Source organism: Ceratina calcarata, unplaced genomic scaffold (genome assembly GCF_001652005.2).
Source record: "Ceratina calcarata isolate Rehan_Ccalc_2016 unplaced genomic scaffold, ASM165200v1 scaffold478.2, whole genome shotgun sequence".
NCBI classification, from domain to species: domain Eukaryota; kingdom Metazoa; phylum Arthropoda; class Insecta; order Hymenoptera; family Apidae; genus Ceratina; species Ceratina calcarata.
In genome coordinates this window covers 145179-172909 of record NW_017172008.1, presented here as the reverse complement: position 1 = coordinate 172909, position 27731 = coordinate 145179, and the positions used below count along the sequence as shown (strand labels likewise).

General features: G+C 43.9%; 1 protein-coding gene and 1 long non-coding RNA gene across 9 annotated transcripts in view; one reads left to right on the top strand and one right to left on the bottom strand.

Moving 5' to 3' along the window:
* Positions 1-27731, bottom strand: part of LOC108627547 (MAP7 domain-containing protein 2) — a 138929-nt gene that overhangs the window by 73215 nt on the left and 37983 nt on the right. For 3 of the 8 annotated variants that reach the window (XM_026815659.1, XM_026815662.1, XM_026815666.1), the window contains exon 1: positions 15102-16763. The exons of the other annotated variants lie outside the window; for them this stretch is intronic. In XM_026815659.1, coding sequence (XP_026671460.1) covers positions 15102-15303 — 202 coding nt within the window. In that variant the 5' untranslated portion in view covers positions 15304-16763. Of the gene's footprint in view, positions 1-15101; positions 16764-27731 lie in introns of those variants that run through there. 8 annotated transcript variants of the gene reach the window in all.
* Positions 7936-21240, top strand: LOC113464672 (uncharacterized). The gene is made up of 2 exons (XR_003389518.1): positions 7936-8221; positions 17229-21240. It is a non-coding gene; the product is annotated as an uncharacterized LOC113464672 (long non-coding RNA).

The following is a 27731-nucleotide window of genomic DNA, read 5'->3' as shown; positions in this document are numbered from 1 at the left end:
TTTGGCATTTTATTGATGTNNNNGGGGTACCCCTTGGAAAATCTCGGAAAAATTGAAAAATTTTTTTTTCCTCAAAATATCGAAAAATACTTCAAATGAAAGTTGTTTTTCTCCTAACTTTGATATTTAATGAGTTAACTATGATTAATTGGCATTTTATTGGCATACGCATTTATCATTTTACTAGCGTTTTCAAGTAAAACCGTTCCTCTCGCAAAATGAACATCCATTTTGAAATCAACAGCGACGTTAAAACAAAAGGAGAGATGATTGCATTTCCGATTAATTAATCCTTTCGAACGATAAACGGATCGCAATGGAACTGCTGTTCCTCGAAGACGTCTCGTTCCTCGGTTAAAGCGGAAACGTCTTGGAATGGTAAATCGTGCGCGAATAAAAGACAAGAACGTTGCTCAAGCACGTCCAACCTGTCGATAGACAAAAACTCCGAAGTCTCAGAACGAACTCCACCGCACCTGTGTTCTCGAATCCCTGGCTATGATTCTACTCAGAGAAACGTTATTTACAGCGACAGATTCTCGATGTAGGGGATACGTAAAACGCTGGTTCCTCGGCTCGATTTCGGAGCTCGTGCGGCAGAGATCTAGATCTAAAACAACGTGACCGGACTAAGAGACCTACCGAATGATGGAATCGGACTTTCAGGAAATTTCCAACTGAGGGACGTAGCTTCTCGAGACGCGCTCGGGTAGAAAATAAATAATTCATCCGAAAGTTACGTTGAAAGCAATTGGTGGCTTTAACTTTATTCGATTAAAAAATTCGGACGAGATTTTTATATAACCCTCAATTCGATAACTTTTATTCGATAATACCCACGTCGGGAGAGGAGCGCACTCACGATAAAAGTTCTCAAAGACGAAAAGTCTTTTCATCCTGTTAGCTATCACCCAATGGTCCCAAAGTATGAAAACGTTCTGCAATCTAGGTCGACAAAATATATGACATTTTTACGCCGAGCTTTATTTAGTGAAAAAACGATTTCATTCTAAAGAATGAACTGCGCGAAACTCGAATTTTCAAATACTGTCGCAAGTGTCTAGAGAAACATTCATCAGATGGGGGTGTATCATGCAAGAAACTTCGTGTTTGAAGTTTAGATCCCTGTAGGAGGAATATGTTGGATTTCGAATCGTAGTTCTAAGCGAGAACGATTTGGTAATAGGAGTGAAGCGACACGAGCGTGAAACAAACCGAAATATTAATTAATTAAATTACGAGGTCAGCCAGCGTATGTGAGAATAGTGTCACTAATTAATTTCGTCGTGAAACCATATATAGTTTGTATTCATTCAAACTAATTCTAATACCAAAATAATTGAGTATCCTTCGGCCGTCGCTATTTTTCAAAACAATTTCATAACAAGAGACTTAAATCAATTGAAAATTCATTTCTGCACTTTAGCTAGGATCGTTAAATTGATACGCGACGACACGAAACAGAGAACCAATTTCGCGGAAAATCAACGACTCAGCGTCAGTTCCGCGTCGCTAGACAAACCGGGAAATAAGAAGTCGTGGGAGGTATGTATCAAGCGCAAGGGGTAATATCTTCCTTTTCCGCTTGTATGCATAATCGATCGACTTTTCGTTTCGCGAGGATGAAAAGCTTGGCCTCGCAATAATCTGGCTGGAATTTATATTTGCGAACGATCCATCGTGTCGCTTGACAGCAAAAGCTTGCAGCAAGTAAAAAGAAACAATGCGCTCTTTTTACTTATTGAATACTGTCGCCGTTCTAAGCGTTTCTGAATATTTTTCAAAGAATTCCAAGGTCAGCATAACGAATCCCAATTCTGAGTTAAAAAAGATATTATTAGATCGTCGGTGATTACTGTTCGAATCTTACAAGACATCATTGAGACAGATCAATGAAAGCAAGTGTAAAAGATACGAGATTGATTTCAGTGCAAGGTCAGGATCAGTCAGCCGTCTACGATTAATAATTTCATCTGCGAACGTAGAAACGGAAAATCTCGAAGGAGAAAGAGAAGGAAATGATAGTCGACGGATAATGATCTGGTGGTACGTATTGCGAAAAGGAATGGTGAAAAAAAGTTGGTCTGGAACAGAATCGTTGTGGTTTAAATATCTTCGAGTACGCATTGAATTACGGCGATCATTCTTCGACAACATACTATCGCGTTACCAATTTCTGAGAACGATGGCAACTCCTGTACGACTCTTTTTCCCACTTTCTCGCCTCGCGAGGAATACTTTGACATAATAATGAGTAAACAGTAGTACCGCAAAATCGACTCGAAGGAATACGCGGAACGTTCGTTTATTACGGTCGCCATTTCGACGTGGAAAAACGTTGCGAGAATTTTTCTCCGTTCGCTCTTAGCACCGGCGTAAATACCGGTGGCGAACAATCGGGCAACCGACGCAAGCCCCGCCGTTTTTTCAGTCTCGTTTTCCGTGCTCTGGACTCTGCGGCACGGAGAAGCAGGTGATGGTGCTCGAGCGCGAACGGGCCTCCGCAAGGAATGTGGGTCAACTTCGCCGCGGCGCGGCGCGATGCGGTGCGTGGCGTCTATCTCGGGAAACCACCCTGGAAAATGTTTTCCGCGGACGTTACGCGAGACTACCAGTCACGCTCCACTGCCGTGACGAGTGGTTATCGCTCTTTGCCGGAACGAATTCCGCGATTTTTCACCAGCAATCCGTCCAATTTAGACCTGAACAGTTTCACGGGAATAGAGGCATAATTCCCATTAACTCTGTAATTACCGGAACGCTTGACACGAATCCTAAATTCTAATAAAAACGTATTCAAAGCAATTTTTTTAAATTTTCCTCGTGACTGAACAAACGCAATATTTTATTTCGGTTTCTAGTTACTCTTGTTCTTAACGCAATGCATTCGTTCGAATTATAAAGTAAACCGTCGCCTGCTCAAAGAGAAATTATTATGGGAAACGAGTCTCGATAAATCAAATAAATACAAGATTGTAGAAACGGTTAGAAAAGAGATCACATTTGAGCGTGGGATTTTAATCCAATAATATCGAGCCAGTCACGGTAAATGTACGTTACGTATCAGCGGATACGTGGATCGAGTATCAAATCCCTCGACAGAACGTGGATCAATGCGGCGTCTGACTGGTTCCTGAAAGTTTTTCCTCGTCAAGGGGAAAGGCACAATTTCCCCGGACAATAAGATCGTAGAACATGATGACAGCGTTAACGGAATACGGTAAAAGGTGCTCAGACTCACAGGGAGACGTTACCTTTCGGTACAGGGAACGCAATGTCAGTAATGAATTGCGGTTACGCGCACAATTTTAATACCATTAATTTATCCCCACGATACCTGACCGAGCCGCTAACGAGATCGGCGGCTAGCGTTAATTTTCTTGAAACAGTTTCCCCTCTGCGACGGAGAAATTGCAAAAAAAAAAAAAGGAAAAGATCAGAGGGTGCGAGACTGCGAACGAGGGAAAAATAAAAAAACGAGCCGCGGTGCGGTCGAGGGGAAGAATGGAGACTCGAGGTCAGGCAGAGCCGGGTAGCAGAGACGCTCGCTAATTGCTGTTAATTAGCTCGTTCATGTGAATTATGCATAATGAAAAAGAGCGATTGCGCAACCCTGGGTAAAATGAATTGAGGCCATCGGTACGCATCCTCGATACATTTCGATGACCGAAAATAGATTCTCAGAATTTATGTTTTTAAGCATTGATACCTGGGCTCAAGTATGATTAATCGTGCAAGAATTAAATTAGTTTAAATATGACTGCTTTTTATGAGGACGAAAGTGGCAGCTGGTAAATTAAAACAGTGCACTGCTTGCACCTCGAACAGTAACGTTCGCCTGGAGTTTCCTGGTTGCTGGTATACGCAGAGGAAATTCTGTTTTATCCACTGCAAGTTATACGAGCCGGTTTACCTACAGCAGCAGTCGCAACCTTTTACCAGCTTCAAATACCGCAACCCGTTACTTTACCGACGTCCCACCATGAATAGATCAATACTGTACGAACGATCAATACAGTCCTCTGCAGTTTAAAAATGTCTGTACGCAAGAAAAATGTTCACGTTTATCGGTTAAAAGCTTTTCCAAGCCTTTAATCACGCCGCTAGACTATTTTCTCCGCATTTACTCGAGCGATTTCTACGAAGCTTGTAATCTTCCCTCAGACGCGATAAAGGCAAGCGCGCGGGAGAGGATAATATACGGCGCGAGAAGACGAACGAGTCGTGCAACGACGTGGGCGGACCGTCTCGCCCCCGCAAGACTCGACGAACGTAAGACTATGAGAAGAAGAAAGAAGCCCTTTCAGACCCCGCTTCGTCTTCTTCCTACGATTCACCTTGCGCAGCAAAGCGAACAGTGAGAAGCATAACCCGAGCTTAACGTAGACACCAAGATAGACGCGTCTCTTCTCGAAGAACCACGTGCACGGTTAAGTCTAAAGAAAGTCTCACTTGGCGGATGCTCAATGTTAACCTTAGACACCCAGGAGGCACTACTAAAGAGTGATAGTGCCCGTGTAATCGATGGGACAGCGAATGGGGCTCAAAACAGTCAGTAATCGCTGTTTTCGTAGGAGTCAGAAAATTACATAAAACTTTTCTTGTATCTGGCAACTGAAACTACAACTTTTATCTGAAATATTTTTCGCTAGCGTCAAAAGTTTACGAGTATTTGACGAAAAACAATAAAACAGTTTATTGCAAATTACTCGTTAACTATTGACGGTAGAAAAAAATGTTTCACACGAAACTTGTAGCTTTTCACGGTACCTACAACTTTCGTTTCACATATTTCTCACTAGCAATTATTGGCAAAAAACGCAGATTTTGAGAACCCTTTAACAAAATCTCGGAAAAATTATTTTTTCTCAAAATTTCGAAAAATGTTTCAAATAAAAATTGAAGCTACTGCTATTGCCTGAAAAAAAGGTCGTACACAATTTTCTTCTATCTCGAGTAATTCAGGACTAATCGATTAATCAGCTCGTTCATTGCCAATTATTCCTTAACGAATGGAGTTAGAAGAAAATTGTATAGAACCCTCCTTGTATCTGGCAACTATTCAGCACCGACAAGTGTTTTGCTTCCTATTTCTTACGTCGGTGGCAATATATTCTAAAAGACGTCAAAAATTGCAGACTTTTACGACACAATGCCCCGTAAAGCTGCTGTTCTTTAATAATCTTAGACAACAAACTCTATCTCCTACATTTTCTGAAACCACCTAATCCATAAAAGACTATACAATCTATATTTTCTATACATATTCCACTGGAATAATAGATATAGAATCGTTTTAAAGGGCAAGAGTGATCGACGAGATGAACATTTATCTAGTACAATGAAATCTCAACTCTGCCTCTCCGCGTTCGGCGAAACGAGAATAAATTGGGAAGGTTTCCCGGGGAGACGAGCCTGCCTCGTCATCCGGGCACGTGCTTGCTCGTTCGCAAACCGGTTTTCGAATCGCCACCGCTTGATCCGGCCCATCGGATTTATCCTTCGGGGCCGGGTCCACGATCGATTCCTGACGAATTATCGTCGCCGATCTCGTCCGCAGAAAAACGAAAGGGATATATGCGCACTATACAAGGCCGTCTTTTCAAAACGGTTATGTAACGTACGAATGGTACACGCGTTTCGTTTTATAGAAAATGTGCCTGCTGGCGCGATCGGAGCACGTTTTCAGGGAACGGTGGAGTTAATACGTAACAGCAAAGAGCTTTTTCAATTAAGGCTACTCCGCGAGGCACGTTCTAACTAACGCTCGACCTGAAAGCTGGATGTACGCGTAATCGGAAAAAGGATCGTTTGTTAACTATCCCGGCGACAAGTAACGATTCAATCGCACCTGTCGATGGAAATGGGTCGTTTTGACGCGCGAGCTTAATTATCGTATATTGAAAAGACTCTTTGTCAGGGTCCAATTAAACTTCGAAGGTTGAATTTAATCTTTGTTCCTCGTTGGCCCACTCGAGCTGCAGATGCAAAGCGAACCAATTATCTAATTATGCAATATTACCTTTTCAAATTCGAAAGAATAAAATGAAACGGTCTGTCGAATCTACAAATCTGACGAAATCTGTGCTCACCAGCACGCTTTTGACGAAGACGCTTAATCGAGTCAAGATGACTGGAGAACAATAGCTATATAGACATTAAAAAAAAGGATTTCACTTTTGAATCGACAGATGAAAAGGACGATGAGGTCCTCGTTGATTCCGCGTTGAAAAGAAAACGAAACGGGAACGCTGCATCGGCGTTTCATAAAAACAAATACTATCACTACGATCAATGAATTAGACGATCAATTGGACAACGCACCCGTCTAACTCGTGATTAACGTGACTCAAGCATCGAACGAAGAGTTTCCCAGTGGATTCTCTGGTAACCTGAACCGCTTCGAGGTTTATTCACGGTGTATTACACAAAGTGCTATCGATTCGAAACACCCACAAGCATCCGTTCACGGTCAAGCGGACGTGTGCGTCCGACATACATAGAAGGACGGAACGCGCGTACGCGTGTAAGAATGTCTCTCGACCTATCCAATTAGAGCAATTTAGGCGAGTGTAAAAAGGGAGCCAGGGTGAACCCTTGCGGTGTAATTTCCGACCACGAAACCTACTCCGCGAGCCGAATTCCGGGATAATTCAGTCTCCACGGTGTAATATCCTCATTCGTTTTTGTGAACATACTAACTGACCGAGTGTAACTCGGGGAAAACTACTGAAATTTTTCCACTGGCCTCGAGGACTGTTCGCATTGACCCCGTCGTTCATAAAACTTTTTTAATAGAAGAAAAAGAGCAGAATTTTTTTTACTGCCAGTCAATGGTTTTACCTGGTTTAAAACCTCGTATCGGGGATAATAAAATTACTTGAGGAAACTCGCGGAATTTTCTAAAACCAATCTCGTTTCAAAGAATTCTCGGACAAATGCTGCGAATCTTTAAAAAATTTATCCGAAACAAAGCCTCTCGTGGGAGCGCCCCCGAGGGGGCGAGACACAATCAGCGTCCTTTCAAGTAATAAGAGCCCGGGAAAAGTCGAGCACGAGTCAAGCTTCGGTTGAAGTATCCGAGAGGAACGCAGATCGATGGTCGAATTTCCGAGGAACGCGAGCGAGTTCGTGAAAACGGTGATGCCATTAACGGGGGCTGCGAGGGTAGACGAGAATCCAGGCGCGTTTCGCAGAACAATGGATCGGGAAAAAGTGAGGGCGACCAGGGAAACGGTGGCGAGATGAATCCGCGTGGTGCGAAGCCTGCGTGTCTCTGCGAATTCCGCTTAAGTCGTTAGCGTGGACGCAAGAACAGAAGACGAGAAAAAACGAGGAACGCGGTTGAACCCGTTTCGGATCCGAAAGAAACGGTATTCCGCGTCGGTTCGGGTCAGAAACGCTTCCGACGACGTCATACCACGCCACTTTCCACCGGTTTCAGCGAGGAAAAACGGGATTCCAAGACGTCGCACTCGGGGGGAAGATTGAACGAGGCGATTAGAGGGACGTTTGTGCTCGCCGGTAATCGATATAGGTACACGGAATTGGAAGATCAAGGTTAGCAACGCACATTCTCTTGGTGAGTGAATCAGGAAAAGATACCGAGGTCCTGGCAGGGTGCCGAATAGATTTCTTAATAGGCGGATTTATCGAGTGGCTTTTCGGTTTGCGCTGAACTCGAAGGAGAGTAAGTATTGGGTGACCCGGAAAGATTTATCGCGTCTAAAGGTGCTTCATGATTCAATATTCATTGCCCTCTAAAATTATTACAAAGAAATAATGTCAGTAGCACCTTTTTATTTTTAAACTGATCGTATCTCGATGAATCGGAAACGTATTCCCACAGTTCTAAATCTATTATAAAATCGGAACGAGAAATCGCAATCGTTTTACTGACAATGCCATAGTCAATATTGATGAGTCACCCCATTCATTACCCATGCATCGATTCGCGATAATGAATAACCTATGCAGCGAGGCGCGATTCACGAACGGAATTTTTCGCAGCGGCAAACTGAATAAACGTCGGAATCACCCGTCGCCTCTCTTTGTGAGTTCCCATTTGTTCGCCGTTCTTACTTACGCGAGCCTCGTCCCGATGCTCGAAACGATCGACCGAGTTCCCTCCCTCGACGTTTAACTTCGGTGTACATTGTTCTCGGGGAAGTCTCGTCAAGTGTATCAATACGGGACGAGTCATCGAGACGCTAGTCATCCGGTGAGTAACTGAGCGGCCAGACATTAATCGACAACCGTGCAGAAGTGGCACGGAGTCATTTCATATTATTGCAGAAACATCAATGCAATACCGGAATAATAGAAACCCACGATATATGATTCATTAAAGCATTTGTACACGTCTTACAAAATACTCTTATGAATCTAATGTGTGTTGTAAAAAAAATTTTACAAAGAAGAGTTCTGAGATCAATGCATGAAGATTAAAACAAAGCAACCCTTGTACTCGTTAACGTTTAAATACTATATGCGGGTCGTCGACCGACGAAAAAACGATTCGTTATACCGGCACTGAAATTAACCATCGGGACGACGCTAACAACTCTCAAAGACCACGGATACACGATGCCTAGTAAAGTTCAGTGTCTACTCGACGGAAGCCGCTTTTTCGTAATATGAATATTTAATCTGCCCTCGGTTCCTCGCAGTTCTCCCTCGTTCGAGAATTTCTCCAGAGAGCAGAAATTTGCAGCGGTGACTTTTACTCTTACAACCGGGATTTCTCGAGTACGGCTTTTGTAAATGTTCCTCGAGCTGAAGACGATTCGTTTGTTACTAAAATTAACGAGTTTCAAGTTTTCACTTGCGGCGAATCTCGAATAAGCATCGTCGGAATTTTGTTTGCCGTTGGATCAACCGAATCTAGATTAAATTTACATTGAACGATTGACGTGGGTGAAATCGCTTTTTAGAAGTCCAATTTATGTAGGTAAAAAATCTGGTATCAGGTTAGTATCTGGTATCTGGTATTAGGTCAGTGAAGTCGACCTATTCCACGCTCGGTGTGAGTGAATCGATATTTTCGAGCACTCCTAAATCCCCAGATTTCTCGACTCGTCATTAACACTCTCGTTCATTACCCAGAATCGTGTCACTCAGTCGTAATTATCAACAATGTTCTCTACTGGCTTATCGAATTACCCTCGTCGCGAATAATTAAATAACCCGCTCCTGAGGTTTCGATCCAACTGTACCTCGAACCGTACGAGGTCCGACGGTCTTTGTACCGATTTCATCTTCTCGATCACGTTTCAACCTTAAAAGAATACGAAATGCCATTGGATACACGAGATTCGCGATGTTATCGAATAGTTTGACTCGTCAAGAATCCACGCGTGGAGCTTGCATTTTTCATCGACGATACTCAATCGCGGTGAAGGTATTTACCAATCGCAGACTTTCGAGAATTTCATTAGACCGACAGCTGGCCGGAAGGTTTCTATTAGCGTTACGAATATCGAGCAATGCGATTGAGAGCGGATCCGTGAGCAGAATTACATTACACCCTCATTTAAAGGGAAATAGCTCCACGTGCGCACAAAGCTTCAAAAACGTTTCTTTGATAAATCGTACATTCTCCAAAAAAATTGAATGAAACTTGTAGTAAAGGTTTTCGATACCGTGTGCCTTAATAGATTTCAACAAACATTCGTGCACGTAACGCAAAAGATTGTGTAACGAGATAGACGGATGTTCAAGGGCAGCGAAACGAATTCATCGGTCACGCAACACGTTGATTATGACACGCGTGATTTCCGGCATCGAAATCGTCCACGTAGTCATCGATGCAGGGCGCGGCCAATTGATATATGCCTTAATTAGCGTCGTTAGGCACGGAATTCGGTTGCCGTTGTTATCGCGTTGACCTCCACTCGCGTTAATTACGAGGACGAATCGATACACGGAATTCGAGTTTTCAATTGACGGCCCTCGTCACTTTTAATTACGGCTAAAAACTTGACAGGCCTTGAACTTCTTTCTAATAATTGCTGGATAAATATGTACTTACGCATAGCTCTCGATACTGATTTACAGGGCAAAAAGTTTTGAACGGTACTCACCTGAAACAGAAATAAAGGAAATTGGTCATAATCTACATGAAAATTGATAGCATCACATGAAATTTTATAAACAAGAAATACTAAAATGTCATATTTAAACAAATAGAATGAGTGACTCAATTACCCCAGATTCTCAAATCTTAATCGACTATTCCAACCCGAAATATTTTTAATCGTTCCCTTTCATACCTCCGAGCTATTATCAGATTGGATAACCGATGAGATAAAGCATTTTTAGTAGACGATCTTTTAATTATTTCGAAAGCTACAAATATCTGGGTCGAGTCGTAATTTAGTTTTACCATTCGCGCGGAAACGGGATCGAATTGATACGGAATATCATGCGTTTAACAAGTTTCGCTCGATCGCTCACCATTACGGATAATCCATTATCCATCGGACGATATCAACACTATCATCAATTCCGTAGCTTGATAAAAATTGTACGAAGCTACTCGAACGTTGTCGATAGCCAACGCGCAAGTCTTTAGTCTGTTGGTTACCGAATAGTGCCGAAACATATTTTATGATCTTCATTAACGTCCGCCCACGGAAGTAATGCGTTATATCGAGCACGTAGCTAATTCGTTTGACACAGTTTTGTCCGCAACGTAGAACGAATAAAAACTTGCGTTACGAGAAGTTGAAGAGAATTATTGGAATATCCTCGCCAAGGTATTAATCGAAAACCGCAGTGAACAATGAAGGCAATCGCAAAGAGTTCTACTTGATCAGTTAATACGTGTGGGATTGCATTAGCGACGTTCGGAACACGATCTAACGGATCAATCGGCTGGGATAAACGTCAAAGGACACGGAAATTCCACGCTAAAGATACATCTAAGCGCATGCACCGAGCGCGTCCTGCGCCTCCCAAGGTTCGAGTTAAGGTCGCGTCTTTAATTAAATCGAGCCAACGGGCGCGGCTTAAAAATAATTAACGCGATTCTATCTCTATGCGATTGCGTTTCCTTCTATCTGCTCTCCTTTCGGCACGCGTGTTTCCTTCGTTCCAATGTTTGTTGCGTTGCGTACGTACATATATTGACAGAGTGGAGGCGTGGCGGCGTGATAACGCGAACCACCAGACTGATAGTCGCGTCGATTCCAATTGACTCCCGAGTGGAAAATTTGCGACAATTTATTGCGGAGGATTGCATCTGACGTACGAATTAATGGATACAACGGGTATGAGCGTCCGAGCCTCGAATATCCGTATTTCGGTAGAGATTTAAGCAGAGAAGTTTTATGGGAGAATTCACGCCGTTAAGTAGTAAAATCCTGGCTTAGTCAGACTTTGCAGACGCTCGAACTATATTTCTACATCGAGCGGGCTTCGTCACGATAATCTTTGACAATTCGTTAGTACATTAATCGCCCTGAAGGATTCGACGATGTCTCCCTTGACATTTGTCTTATCTATAATTTTAAGAGAAATCCTAAATTTGGTAGAAATAATATTTCTGTAAATGTGAAATTGCTTCTTTTATAACACATGCATAAATTGTTGAAAAAAATTAATGCTTGAAATACAAATGAAAATGAATGTATAATCCTCGGTATATTAAGATGTAACATTTTTATTTAATGCATTCTGTATTGGTATATTAGGTCATTCATGTTGGAGGAAACACGATTAAAATAAGTAAGAGAGATTGGGACTGCGAATAATCTAGCTTACTTCCAGTTAACGATAAACGAAGTGATTCAACACTTGTGTTCAAACGTTATGGACAAAGATAAAGGTTTACGAGCAACGCGGCTAATTATTTCGTGCGGAAAGAATTCTGGGATTTATTCAACACCAGAAATTTCAACCGCGTTTCCACGTAGCATTTTTTTTTAATACGTTCCGTAAAAAGCAATTAGCGAATTACGCTTCTGAATCCTACAGAACGACCCACATATCAAGCGATAAAAAACACGTAGTATCCGTTTAACAACATTATAAAAGAGTAGCCATTCTCCTGAGCTACTGAAGTCAGCCAGTTTATCAGTTCATAAAACTTCCTTTAAGAAAAGACAAGTACAAATGCAACATTCATATAAAACTACCGTGATCGGATAATTGCCGCGCTATCGTGGAACGTTGAAGTTCTATTCTTAGCTTCGGATCGAGATAATCAAACTATTCTAGTCTTATATCCACGAAATCGTGGCGACCTCGCGAAGAACGTACAAGTTCTCCAAGTGGAAAATCGATTACTTCGGAGGAAAAAATTCGATTACAGTGACGTATACAGCCGCACCCCTGACTGCTGAAAACGCTACCTCCTTGCCTTCTTCGCGTCCCGTCCTCGAGTAACTTCGTTTCGCGTGGCTAAAGCGCGACTAATAACGAGCCTTTGTTAATAATTATCGCGCTCCTACATACGCCGCTCGGTCGGCGATCGAAGCCTCGCCGACTCTCTGACGACAGTGTAATAATATTTACGTTATTGCGATTACGCGTCGCTTGCTTTAAATGCGAATTAATCTGTTCATTTAATATTCAGTCACAAACCGTCCGATGGAAATGGGAAGGTAAATTGCTTGAAAAAGCGAGACGCGGCGCCGGAAAAGGAATACTCGGTCGAAAGATCGAAGAAACGTCGAACATTTTCACGTGGAAGCAGGCTCCGTGCGCGATCCATTGGACCGTGACATCTTTGTGTTTTCTTATGGAAAGGCGTGTTTCTAATCACGTCACAGCTGAACGGTTTATTTACAATCGACCGGGGAAAAGGGGAAAAAATCGCCGGTTCGTTTCCACCTTTCTCGCGTTACGTAAGGGAAAAGAACGTTGCACGGCCGCGTTATCTCTAATCAAGCCAGTTCACGGACTGGCCGTCCATCAACTCCGTTCAACGGTTTCAAAACGCGGCGCACAGGAATGTTTCGGAAACGCGTGAACGACGGATTTCGAGAAAAAAAAAATAGATACAGAGCCAGCTTTCGCGATTGCGTTCCGCACGTGCTCCCGATATCACGTACCTATGCTTCAGTATGACGAGCGATCAAAAAAATGGAAATTATCCGGAGCATGGCATTTGATGAAAAAGTGGTCGAACTGGAATCGAGAACGCTGCGTGTGACGCGCGAAACGTGATGTAAAACACGCCGTAACTAGGATTAACTTTCCGCTTGGGAGTGTTCCACGTTTGCTTTCTTGTCGATTCACCTGTCGATGGCGTGTCTAACGAATGATGGCAATGTTAATTAGCAAAAAGAGCTTCTAATCAACTCGTACTTCTTATCAACGCGAAATTTTAATCTACTGGATACTGACTGGTTCTTTAAAACTCCTGTTTAAAAGTGTCATAATCTAAACGTGATAAAGATACCAGACATGCAAATGACGCGACGTTAACCAACTTTCTATAGTTCGTTGTCGGAATATCAGACTAAGCAACGTTCGCGAGGGCTGTTAAAAATGACCAGATTGTCCTAGTGCGATAACTCGTCTAACTGTACCGCGAGGAGGTCCGACTAGAAATCGTTCGGTCGAACGACGAGCACTGAGCCTTCCGCGTGCTGTGAACCGGCCGAAAAAAAGAAGTGGGGCGCCTTTATGGCAGCGGTAATTATCAATCTTGACAGGCATAGATAGCAGCATCGCGAACAAATGTCGGGGAGAACTATAGCAAGCAGGGACGGGGTCAGCGATGAATACAAATGATAACGCTCTAACAAGGAGTACAGGGAAAAATGTGTTGTGTGACTTCCATATGAAACCTCGCTCTCAAGTTTAGAATCGCTTCGAATAAAGATTCACCTACGTGAATTATCGATCGCAAAAACTCAATATTTTACAATACAACCATTGTACAAAATCTAAAATATACAACAAAAATTCTGAACCAAACGAAGGTAATTAACATTCAGAAGAAATGGTCGTGGGTTCAAGAAGGAAGCGAAAGTTATTCATGATACATCGGCATCTGGTATTGACCAGAAACCCTTCATCAACGTAATGAAGTGGCAAGAATTATGGAGGAACGAAGTACCCTTCGGCTGCTGCAATACTTTCATTAAACAGAGAGATGGGAACCGAACGAGATTTTCTTATTCATGACAAACCAGTAGTGAGTCTTGGCACAAGAAGGCACTAAGGATTATGAATCAAGATGGATGCAATTTAACGAGCTTTTGATGCAGAAACGTGAGTTCAATGAGAGCAATTCGTCGTTCTAATTGAAACATTACGAATACTAGGAAAGTAATGTCCTTCGAAGAAGCCGATTATTTGATTACGAAAATAGACTTACATGTATATAGCGAATGAGGGTTTATACATATGTAGAAAATGAGTTTATGTGACAAATAAATGTTATTTGCGAAGCGATAACAAAATTTATTCGTAATATGTACTCCGACAACAAAGAGTTAAGTTAGGAATAGTGAGTCAGAGAACAAATAAGTAAACAATATGTGATAAAGCACGCAGAGTGTTTTGAAGTGTTTGGACAAGATAAAAAATTCTCGTTCTCGTTCAAAACACTGTTTCCTTAACCTGAAGCCTATTCTCTATTCAGAAAGAATCGATTAAAGATACCTTGATTTCTCTATACCCACTTGCAATCGCACAATCGTAAAATCTATTCCAACAACCGTGTAGGACGAACTGAAACACCAAGAACAACAGTTGCATCGAGAACCTGACGGAAGCAACTTCGTCATTTAATCAAAGCTGCCTACGTACCAAGAACATCGTGCAATTTGTTCGCGTTTCGACCGTGAACACGCCAATCCTATGTACATTATTCTTATGGAAGAAACGGTGGAACTACATCAACCGGACTAGTTCCATCGAACTGGAGTTAATAAAAATCATGAAACATGAGTTCAAACAATCCTTAAACTCTGACCTAGTGCAAAGTAGCTTCACGAGATATCCAAATATTTTGCAGTACGATCGAAAGAGGATTTCTCGAGTGAAGATTATTAAATTTCGAGTTTCTATTAAAATACTCGGATAATTGTTCACCGAAACCAAATATTTGATTGGAATCGTAGCTCTAGCGTGAAGTGGAGACTCACATAGCCAGACGTTGCCACGAGGTGCTGTGTGCAGCAGGTTCAGGTGCAAGTTGAAGTCAAGACCGGCGAGGTCTTGGCGCAGGTGGGTGCTGTCCATGATCAGTGCCCTTTCCGGCAGAAGGAAGAGGTGGTCGCTCCCCTCAGCGGGCCCCAGGGTTCGCGGCACGCCGAGCCCAAGAGGCCCAGAACGGGCCGTCAACATTCTATCCTCGCGATCCTCGTAATCCGCGTTATCATTGCGCAACGGCGCATCCTCCGACCCGATCCCCGACACGCTGACTATCGTCGCCGATCGCTCACGCTAGAGACTGGTCAACCACCCCCGACTCCTTCCTTTCAATAGCTTTCCCTCGCTCGATTCTCAACCGTGCGTTAATTATGGAAATTGCTTTGAACTTCAGTAGATAAGCAACAGCGAACACTGTATTCCAATCAGTGGTTTGCAGAATTCACAGAGTTCGGTGAACAACTGAGATGAGTTTCCAATGTCAACAGAATTCGAAAAGAAAAATGTTGATGCAGTATTCGTGCCTCGGATGCTGGAAGGGGGGTGACAGTAGTCAGGCACCGAGTTCAGATAAAGGGAATGGATCCGCATTCGTGGAGTCTCAGACTACCGATTCACGCAGCTGGGTTCAGCGACAGTTCCGTAAATATTTACACGGGGAAACGAAGTGGAATTCGTCGCGTAGACGAGAATCCCCGGAGCGAAGAAAGCAGCCACGCGAGTGTGCTTATACCGAGCCTCTCCTCTTCGCCGCGTTCCTCTTCTCTTTCATCGCGTCCGGCGCGAGCTAGCTTCGCGGTCCGATTAATCTTCACTGCTAATTACCGACGAGCACTTTTGTCGATCGTTAATTGCGGATCGTCTGGGCTCGCGATTCGCGTGCCGGTCTCAACATGTATCCTCTGCTCCCGGCGTACAAGTACAAGCCACGCTTTATTTGTCCTCGCTCGGTCGTGTATTACTTCACTCGCTCCGTTCCTCTCGCATTGTACGCCCGGCGCGTATCTCCGATCGGCACGATCTCTCGGTTGGTCACTCAACTCCGGTTCGAGCGAGAGGAGGAATCGTCGTCTACGCGGGCTCAGGCACGAATCGACCACGCGTACACGAGTGTCCTCATTGAGATCATTTATACGCGGGTAGCTTCGTTAAGAAGAAGCCTCGAACAGGCTGGGAAAACCACTTGTCAGGCGTTCCGTCGTTAAACACAACGTCGCGAACCTTGTTCGAGACGTTCAAAGACACAGCCTTCTCAATAACGTATTCTCTGTACGTTGACTATTTACTAACAGCCGTTCGCGCACGAGCTATTGATCCTCCATAAAAGAGAATAATTAATTGAATAATGAATTAACACTCTCGGACCGTAAGGACACTCGTAAACACGTGCCTCTCAAGGCAGCTCGAGGCCACCGTAAAACAATTGTATTCAATCAAAACGCTTCCACTCGCAAGCGAGGATCGCATGAGACTCCCGCACACTGCTATCAATCGAACAGACTCGACGATCGGGCGATCGCCGCACAATGGTGGCGCGTCGTCGGAGAAACGCGAGACGTGACTCGCTGTCAAAGCGGACAGCTGGAGCTGACAGCCGGGGAGTGACTCGTGGCAACGAGCGGGTATCGAGCGTAACGCGATCCTCTGCGCGTGGCGGTCAGCGTTCGACTGAATGACGCCGCGACGCCCGCGACGCGGTCCGCGAGCGAGCGACGCCGAGGGGCGTCGGAAATTGCCGAGCAAATTCAACGGACGCACGGTTCGCCCCAACACGTACTTACGTATCTACGTACGTACATACATATATACATGTATGTGTGTGTGTGTGTTTGTATGTACATACGTAATGTACTTACGTACATGAATTTTTCGTTCGCTTCACGGCGAGATTGAAAAATAGAGACACCCGATACGCAATGTAATTCCATTTTTTGTAGCTTTAAAACCACGCTGGACAATCGTAATTGCTGGTACTCGTTATTTTACACCTCCGTTCTTTTGGTAAAATTACGCGCAATTAAATTTCATCGGTTCGTTTGACTTTCAAGTAATTATACCGTGATGAAAATGTTTGGACAAATGCGAAAGGAGATAAAACGGGATTCTACTCTGTTCCGCAGCAATTCCCGCTAATGCGCCTATGCGTCTGACCGCGACTGTCTGGATCTACTCGCCCCCGCAAGCCTAGCTGAAACGAACGAGCGTTTGCGATGGAACAGAAAAATATAGTCAGAGTGTACACGTTCCTCTATCCGACATATAAAGAGAAAAACAAAACCGAATGGGATTCGAAAAGGATTTCTTTTATTAGCTGAACCCGGCTGCTGTATCGATCGACCAGTATCAATAATAATTGACAGAACTTCTGCTATATTTTTTTAAACATATGATTGTGTGTTCCTCGTCACGCAACCATTTGTCGTCTACCTATTCCCGTTTTCCTTCGATAAGTCGACAGAACCTGATTCTACCGGGTTTGTTTTAAAATACGGTGCTAACTCGTGTTTGAAGCTCAGATTCGACGGCTTTCCAATCGTTAGACACGCGTAATCTTATTACCTCGCGTGATTGTCTGCTTTAACAGAGCCACGGTCTAAGGACTTAACGGTGTCGTAAAAAAAATGATTGTAACATTATTCTACGCAAGGATAAATGGCAATTACTTAAGGATAGAGTTACAGTTAAACGGTAATTACACTCGTTTGCCGCATCGCGATGCTCAACAGCGGAGGAAGCGATCTTTAAGTTGCGGCCATTAATGCGCGATTTAGTACGCGTATACAATCAACTGAATACATATTTATAAAGCAACGGACGTAGATCTGGAAATACTGCAAGCTCACTGATTCGGCAAAAAAAATATGAGATTATAATAGAATTCTTTCTCACGTTGCACACAGCCAACGGGATCGTTGAACAGAGAAACTTTTGTACAATTTAGTTTATATATATATCGTATACGAGCCGTTCTAATCGCATGAAAAATGTTGGACAAACAGATTAATTAAATTCTAGTTACTTATCAAGAGCCGAGACACACTTTCACTTTGCTAGCATAAATCGTGTCCCAACTTGCGCCGCGCTAAATATTTCACGGTCTTTTTATCGCGTCCTTTATCGAACAGCGACGATCGATCGATCTAGTCAGACCACGATATCCTCGGAGGTGAAACGGCTCGCGGCGTGTAAAACGCAGCGCGAAACACGTTAGAAGATTGCTTGAACGCGAGGATATTCGGATGGAACGGACGAACGCGGTTGGCAATTTACAAGAAGCTCAGTTTTATAGCCGATAAACGTTTTAGGAAGCTGCAACGGAGGAGCGACGATTCTGAGAAGCGGATTACGGAGCCGTCTCGATGTCAGTGGGACAATCGTTTTTGGTCCAATGCGAACAATTTCGATGCTCCCAGAACCATTATCCTAGATTCGGTGCTGAGAACTCTTTGTCTGAATTAAACAGGCATCGTGTTTTGTCCCGCGATTAAAAATGAAATTTCTGGGTAAAGAGGATGAACGAGACGGAGTTGGAAACGCTGGGGAAGCGTATTGAAAATTGTATTGTGTATCCAGTCCCCAATCTCCTGCCTCGGCTAAATCGTATTACAACGTTGAAGTAGTTACCTACTCGAGAAGAGTGGTCTACCGCTACGAGTTCTCAGTATCAAATTCGATCAAGTTCGATTAAGTCTCTCGCGAGCCGGCTACAGTTTCCTTACGTAAGTGACTCCGAATTCTCGGTAAATCTGAGGCTGTTTAAAGTCCGAGAATAGCTACGTTCAAAACGCGAGATGCGAAACAATTCGAGTTCGCCGTTCTCCCACAGAGGAAGTCAGTAGGAAAAAGAAGTTTCGAGGCGAAGAAGTCAAACCGCTGTTACAACTTCACGATCGAGCGAGGTTCCATCGGTTCGTATACTGTTACACGCGCGGTGGAGGCGCTTCTTGCGGCTTGATCTTCCGCGTGCGTGCCTCGTGTACGAAGTCCCTTGAAATAGCGATCGATGCCCCTTTACGGGGACTAATATGCCAACTCCGGCAGTCGACCCGTGTCCGATGCTCCCCGGCCTCGTACATGGAGCGATCGAACCAGACACACGGGCTGCCGACGACTCACTGATTGACAGAGATCTTCCTTCGTTCTTGCTTACGGTATCCTGTCAGGCTCGCTCGGCTACAACGAGTCGGCGTTCGAATCTCTTCTGTCGCGATCGTGCCAGATCATTTTTTAACTTGTCACGAATTTCAATCATTTGTTCGACCGCGACGTTCAATTCCCATAATGCGATCCGACAGGTAAGTATCCTTAAAGCGATTTCGATTATTAACGATGCCCAAGAGGTTCGATTGATTTTAAGCACCTGGATAAACCGTGAGATCTCCAAAGCTTGATGTTTGATACCAATGACGATCTTAATGACTTCGAATTATAATACTAAAATAACTTTAAACACAGATCTCTTTATTTCATCAGTTTATTTCAAGCGACCCGAATAATGCTAAAAGATTTCGTCTCGGAAATTTTGCAACTGCAGAAACGTGATCGTCCTGAAACCGAGAAGAGAGCGCGCGGTCTAGATAAAGGATCGCACGCGAAGGATTAAATCATCGTTAAATCTGAGCGCCACGCGTGTCCCCGTTACTTTTCCAGTATATATACGATATTACGGCATTGTGATGCTCGATACGCGATCAGCCAGAAAAGGGACGCGGGATATACGTGACGGCAATCTGGGAGACACCGGAGCCAAAAGTAGCCTCGTGTACCGTTCGGATTAGTTACCATCCTTCTTACGAGCGTGTCTGGCGCAAAAATTCATCTCGCTTGGCAGGACGCAAAAACGTACCGGCCTATCTTTTCGGTGAGTCGTGCACCATCGTCCGACTGCCGCGTGTGGCACGCCACAAAAAGACCCGACGAAGCCGAAGAAAAACGTTCCCTTCCGCATCGCGCGCTGGTCGAAAGAGGTCCAACGAAAATTACATCACCCAGCTTTCTCCTAGCGAACGATTCGCTTAACGGCCCGACTCCCATTCGTAACCGCGAGCGTTTTAATAATAACGATCGCGTTTTCTACTGGAGGATGTGTCACAACGCGCTGCCGCCGTCTAGTACGCTTTCCACGGGAATCTCGCAATCCGGTTGTTCGCGTCGCGATACAGTTTGAAAACCGTGAAAACATCCCGAGTCCCGGGACGCTGTGGTAATCTGCGTCCATTCATATTAATATCTCAGCCGCAATTAAGCACGCCTCACGTTTACAACGTTCGCGGTTCCCTTCGTGAACAACCTCCGAAGCGTACCTTTTCCAAAGCACGCGATTCCAATTAAAGTTGACGGGAAAATAATTCGAATAAAAACGAGATCCGTGCAGATGCCACGAAGTGAAAGCGAGCGCGGCGTTCTTTTCGCGCGGCAACGCTGATATGTAATCGCCGATGCGATTATTCGCTAGGCGAAACAGTAAGTCGTCCGTTTTTTCCAGGTACCGTGATAAATGAGCGAGTTAAGACCTCGACTTGAATGATTTATCAGAGCCGGGAGTACTTAATCCACGCTTTCCGGTACTAATCGACGCGCACCGTCGAGGATTTCCGTGTGAATCATCAAGACGCAACGAGGATTCGAAAAGGAGCAGGAAGAAGGAAGCACGACCTAGTTTTATCGACAACACCGGCCCATTTATCTTCAGATGATCGCGAGAACCGACCGAATTGGCACAACTCGATGCTCCACAAACGGTCGTCGCTGTAGCGAGTCCATGCCGCTAATCGGGATTACAGGGAGTTAAGTCAAACGTTGTCTCGAGTTATCCGATGCTCGCACGATCGATCGATTCACCAGAGTCAAGCGCAAAATTGCAGAAATTAAGTAAAAGGAATGCAATTAAATTTCTTTTACACGCATATCGATAATATGCTTAGTCCTCATAATTGCATTCCCTATTTGATTTTTACGAGACAATTTTTTATATTTCTGTCCGGGAGAATTACGAGCAGGTTCCAGGAAGGCGAAAACTATGAAAATAATTCTGTACAGATGATGATCGTAGTTTATAGGCAATAACTTCGTTCCGCTGTAGTAAGTATCTCGACCGACGAAGGCAGAAAGGAACCCATGACCAGCAAAGAACTACTGCACTTTCTTTTCTTCCTTCTACCCATATTTCCATGTCCTATCCCCTTATTCTTGCCAGCTCGAAAAGTTCTGCGAAACGATTTCTTGCATCTCTGCAAATTAAATGATCGGCCGGCGGTGATCGTAGAAAGTAGAGCGCGGCCAGGACCAAAGAAAAACGATCTACCGCGGAGAACGAATAGTTGGAGAGAGTCGAGAGAGATCGCGGAGAACGGATAAAATGGTGGAAGTTGCCGGATGTGAATAACGCGGTGACAATGAATTGGAAGACTCGGGGTGAGAAGTCTTCGGCGAATGTACCACGGCTTCCGACTTCCGCTCACGATCGAAGGACACGCCCTTCTGCCCTTTCTATTGCTTTACACTGATTGGAAGATACGAACGAGGATCTTTTTGACGGTAGATAAGAAACGGAATCGACGGTCACGTGCGCGAAACTTTTCACCGCTTCGATGCAAGGTAATTCGACGCGACGGATGAAAACGCAGAGAATTTAAATGAATCCGTGGAAAGACCAAGGACAAAATAATAAAAGAGCTTGAAGCTACGACGATCTAGCTTACGAACGAGCGTTTCTTGCCCGTTTGCCAAATTCGCTTGACCTCACCAATACAGCAATTCAAATCCTTGGTTTTACAACATTAACATTTACGTTCAAGAGGATATCCTGGTTCAACGTACGAGAAACCTGCAGTGTGATGTAATTCATTTTGTAACTGAGATTATTTCTCTCCCAGTTTAATCTCATCGGATTTGTTTCTTCGTTGCACAAAAATTCGGTTGCCCATTTCCTTCTTAGAAATCCTAAGAGGGTATATATACTCGGGGAGAGAACAATCCCCTCGTGAATGCGAGAAATTAATCCACGGTGCTGCCGCGCCTCATCCGATCAACGTATCTCGTTACTCTTTTCGAAAGTCGAATCGTTGGTTAATTTTATTTAACGATTATCGTCGTGAGAATAAATAAATGGAAAATTGCTCGCCGCAAACGGTAGCTGAAATTACCTCGATAAATAATCTAAGAGAATCTTCAACTTCAATCAGAAGCGATAAACTTTCGTTTCTCATGTTCCATTGTTGTACTCGAAAATGACTAAATTATGCTTTTTATTATGCTATTACCGCGACAATCGTCGACGAGATGAGCAGATAAAATGACAAAGTGGCGAATGATCGAGCCTGCTTTGTAATCCATCAAGACGCCAACATCGCGTAGAGATCCTCGTTTTAACATTGTTTCCCGAAGGCCCTTTTAATTCTTCACCAGGCTTGGTTCCTCTTCTTCCCTTCGCATGGGGATTAAAAGATTGAACGAAGGTGACGCGAATGGACGTTAGTTCCATCTTCTTGATTAAATTGCCCCCGTTGCACGTACACTCCCTTTTTGTGCTCCCGCTTTTATCGTAGCAATGTCCCTGTACTCATTTACGTATTTTCGTCACAAACACTGTCGCATTACCCACTCCAAGGTAATTTAACATTTTTCACCCCATTTTCAAACGATTCAACTAATAAACAAATTATCTCTGTTGATTGACTGAAATCTCCGAAGACTTATCATCCCGGATGCACGCGAGCCGAATTAAATTAAAAACCGCAAACATTCCGCGCAGAATGTAGGCGTGACCGAGGCTGGCTACCATTTTTAGGCTTTCACCGAGTAACAAGTCTTTTAGATAACAGTTCCTCCGTGTAATTACACCGCAGTGTAGTGTACAAAGAGCGCTCACATCGAGCGGCCGCGAGTTACCTTGCGAGACACGAATTTCTCATTACGCGTGTTAAACAATTATCATTCTCGAGCCTCGGAAATCGGATCGTCCATAGAGGAGACATGCGTTCAGACTGAGATGCCGCGATTAGTTGTTAATTACAAGCTAATCGAGAGGATTTCACGAGTTCGTTGATCAATCGCTGACCGTATCTCCGGTTCGTTAGCGCAGCTCGAGCGAACTCCCATCAAGTTCGTGCGGAAGGGATAAATAAAAAGGGACGTGTGTACACGTGGCGGACGGCTGTGACCCAGATGATGGGTTCGATCGATCGACGGCATCCTTTGGCTCTCCTTTAATGCTGACGATAGTGGATAGGAAAGAAGATGAAAAAAGGGAATCGAAAAACGTGACCGCTGCTTCGATTCACCCTTGCCTGATGCAATTATCGTGGAAATATGCAGATTAATAGTGCCCCCAACGAGTCAATTATTATAATTACTGCATGTATTATTTAAATCGAATCGTATCAAACGTATAATGAGGAAACAAGTACTTCCAAATTGGTCATTTGCATCAATTTGGCTTGGCATCACGATTTTTGTTCATTCAAGTGCAATCATATAAAAAATATTACTTATTAATTGGTCACATGCCTTAACTTAAACGGTAAGCAAAATCTCGTAACGAACGGATCGTTGGGAAGAAAAAGAGAAAGAGTGAAAGCTGATAACTATAGATAGAATATGAACGTCCATACGTGGTCGGTCAGGAGTTGTTCGAAAAGAAGAGAGACAAGGGGGCACGACTCGATCTCCAGGCGAGATGTCTCGAGCGTATACAGACAAAACGGAGACACTCTCGCCTCGCGTTTGCATTTCAACACGTGACAAAGACACGCGATTCCCCGGCCACACTTTCCTCTGCTTTCGTGCGTCTCGAGGCTCGAACTCGATTGCCTCGCTGCGGGTTAATTAGCGCCACGTGTCTCCGTTTCGTCCAATAACCGTCACGCCACACGCCGTTTCACCGCTCAAGAAATTTTTGCCTTTAAGGTTGTCGAATCTCGAAAGTTGATATTTTTCAAATTGCTACTTCGCAGATTATCTCGAAGTAACTATGATATATTTAATATAATAACCAATCGTGAATGTCCAATAAAACTCGTTTTAGTTATGAACAACTGAACTTTAATATTTGAGGAATACCCATGCTGCTTGATGACGTATCATTTCTCTAAGTACACGGAAATTGGACGCTGGTAAACGGATTAAGGTTGACAAGCGACCGTGTATGTACGCGGCTACTCAAAGCTACATTCCAGTTCAGGTCTTACACGCGGTGGGCTTCCCATCAACCACTTCACCGGGTCAAAGCACACGGTGCGTCATTGTTAGACGGAAGGATGCGTGTGTCTTCGAGTCTCCAGTTACGTACGAAAGCATATACACAATAGTTTCGCCTCAATATTCCAGAATTTAATACCTACTTCCTGCAAGCACTCGCTCGAATTCAAGTGGATTTTCCCAGCTACTGATCAGGCATTTTTATTTAGTACGCATTTCCTTCCTGCGTATTCGACTTCGCGTAGATCTCCTCAGAAACTGATCAGACATTTTTATGCAATACATTCGCACAACTGGAAGTAGATTTACCCCGTTACTGATCAGACACGTGAACATCGTTCCTACGAATAGTCACGTATTTTTTTATTTTCACGGGTGAAGAAAGGTCCGTCTCTCGAGACAATGGGATCGTACAGCAACGATAAAATAAATAAAACGGAGAGAATGTCTTTCGGCACGTATTAAAGATTCAATACTAGACAGGGTAAGACAGGGTCTGTACAAGTGGACAGAACGAGTAAAGTCGAAGAAGCGTGACAATAACTGACATAGGATTAGCATACATTTTCCGGACGCGAGCGCACGTCGCCGATTTCCCGTTTCGTGAGCGTCGATGCGCGTCGGATTCTATTAAAAGTAACGCGCGATTCTCCTGACATTCGAAGGAGCGCAGAGGCGTTTCTGTAACCCCGCGGCATCCGTGACACCGTTTTCCTAAGCGAATCTTCATCCACGATCCCGTTAAACGATTGGTACATTTTCCAATTCAAATCTATCGGGCATTAAACACGATAGCGAAGGTAAATCGACATGCAAATATCGCAACGTCTCGGAAAAGTCGAACAATTGCCCGGTTCAAGATAGAACGGCTCGTATCGACGCATACTAACTAATATCATACTTTAAAATGAACCTTAACGAGAATTTCGCGTGTTATTCAAGGGCTTGGATCGATTTTATGTGCTCAACCCTCTCCGCACGCGAACTCATGTATATTCAGGCCCGATTCTGAAGTTCTTAATCCTTGAAGTCAAACGCCTGAAACTTTCCTCGATAGAGATCGGGACGTTTTTCATCCAAGTTCAACAGCGAAATTCTGTTTTGTTAACGATCTTGATTGGCTGCACCGGGTTGGCAACGCGAAGAGGATGGACGGACGTAAATTGTGACCCGACTCGAGCGTGCGAACTCGGATTTCAGCGTCCAAGGGATACACACAGGTGTCGGTTGCTTTATCGACTTCCTGGCTGCACCTGTGTACTCCTCTCTTCGCTGTGACGTAGCGGTATGTTAATTCCCATCTTTCTATCTGGGCTGGGCTCTCGCGACTACGAACAGAGACAGGCTAATCGGAAGCAATTAGGAGCGCGATTGTAAATTACATCCTCGATCACCTCGAACGTCCAGGAGGAAGCAACGACCCACTTTTAAGTACGTTTCCATGTTAACTGTGTCTATTGTATTATCACTACCTTAGCTCGATATACTCGAGATACGTGCGTAGATAGATTAGAAAATATATGTTATACATTCGCAGACGTCTTTTTATTTCGCGTTACCACTGATAAAAACGTTACTTTCGATCTCTTAAAAACGGAACACGACCCAAATGAAAATGTCAGAAAAAGATATCGAGCAATAGTTATAAATAGTGGTATCCAAAATAAGGCAACACACCATAAATTAGCAATATATGCATCATCTGACAAAGATTCGTTTGGTGCGCGTAGATCGCGGCGCAATATCGTGAATAATGGATCGCGTCTGATATGGGTGTCACCTCGCCAGTGGCGAGAATCGATGTTTTCTGCTACCTCGGGTCGACAATAAATAACCAGCGTCCGATTATACGGATCGGCCGCGAGGCCCGAGACTCAATTAGAGATCATCGTGCCGATCCATAGCAAATTGCTATCAACCACTCCGTCAAATTATCCACTTTATCGGGGATCGGAAACCGAAACCGGTATTAATATAATCCGCGCTCGGCTTTAAGAGAATCTACATTCCAGCGTCCTTCGCGAGCTCGTTCCAGAGATTAGTCATTAACAGGTTTCAATTACACATTCTTTTCGCCTTACTCAATTGATGATCAATCGTTTTTATTTGCATCAACGTATTAGAGATTCTGTTGTATTAAATTAGTAATTAAACCCACAAAAGAATCTACCCAGGTTCGTCTTTCCCTTCCGAATTCATACGTAGACCTACTGAGACAGGTTCCGCGAAGACGAGAAAGGCATCGTACTTTGTAGTGCTCGCGATAAGCCAGGCGGAAGTGACGAGTGCGCTCCATCCAGCAGCCCGATGGTCCTAGCGCTAATGAAGAGAGACTATCGAGAAAGAAAGTAGAAGATTCTACAACACATGGCGCCACGTCTCGGCTACGCTTTCCTATGCAAAAGGAAATATGCGAGCCCGGGTTGCCAGGGTGACGGCGACCCAAGGAGGGTCGATACGACCACGTCTACGTCACCAATCCCTTTCCGCGCTACTCACATGCAGAGATCGGTATCTTCGACGAGCGTGGAAACGTTTGTTTACCCGCAGACGCATCCTTGGAGAAAAGACGACGAGACCCGAATTGAACTTCACTCGCAGAGATTTCTCTGTACGAATGCGGCAAACGGGATCGTGGAGCCAAACGTTTATATTTACAAAACGTCGACGAGATTGAAGTATACAAAGTTCAGATGATTTCAATTTCGTAGCGTCTTGGAATATAAATGAACGTGGAAAATGTCTCGGAGGAGGTTTTATACCCGCAGGAACTACGTCCACCTGAGTGGACCGAGTTATCCTCACCTATTCCAAGGCTTCTCCGTGAATACGTCTGAAAAGTCCGAAGTGGGTTAAATCACAGCCGACTGTTTGGACAGTAAGACTAGCTGAAGATAAACTACGGTATGGCTAATACAAATAGACAACCGGAAAGATTTTGTATAGTCTTGAGAAGAGTTGCAAAGACCAATACATAGGAAGAACATGCATTCTAACTTCCACTGTCTTTAGCTTCCGAGCAACAGCAGATTTTCTAACCGACCTAGCCTATATTTAACAAGTTACATATGATTATTTGGCATTTTATTGATGTTGACAAAATCCGACCATCCCAACGTCGAAACGGCGAACTTTTGGAAAAAATTTTCGTTTTTCCTCAATAACTCCTAAACCGTTGGACCTACGGGAAAATTGCATAAGACCTTTTTTGTAGAGGACGACGAGATCTACAATTTCCATATAAAATTTCTTCGCTGGCTTCAATAGTTTACGAGTAATTTGCAAAAAACTGATTTTTCGTTTTTCGTCAATAACTTGTTAACTATTAATGCTAGCGAAATATTTTTACATGGAAATTGTAGATCTCGTCGTCCTCTACAAAAAAGGTCTTATGCAATTTTCCCGTAGATCCAACGGTTTAGGAG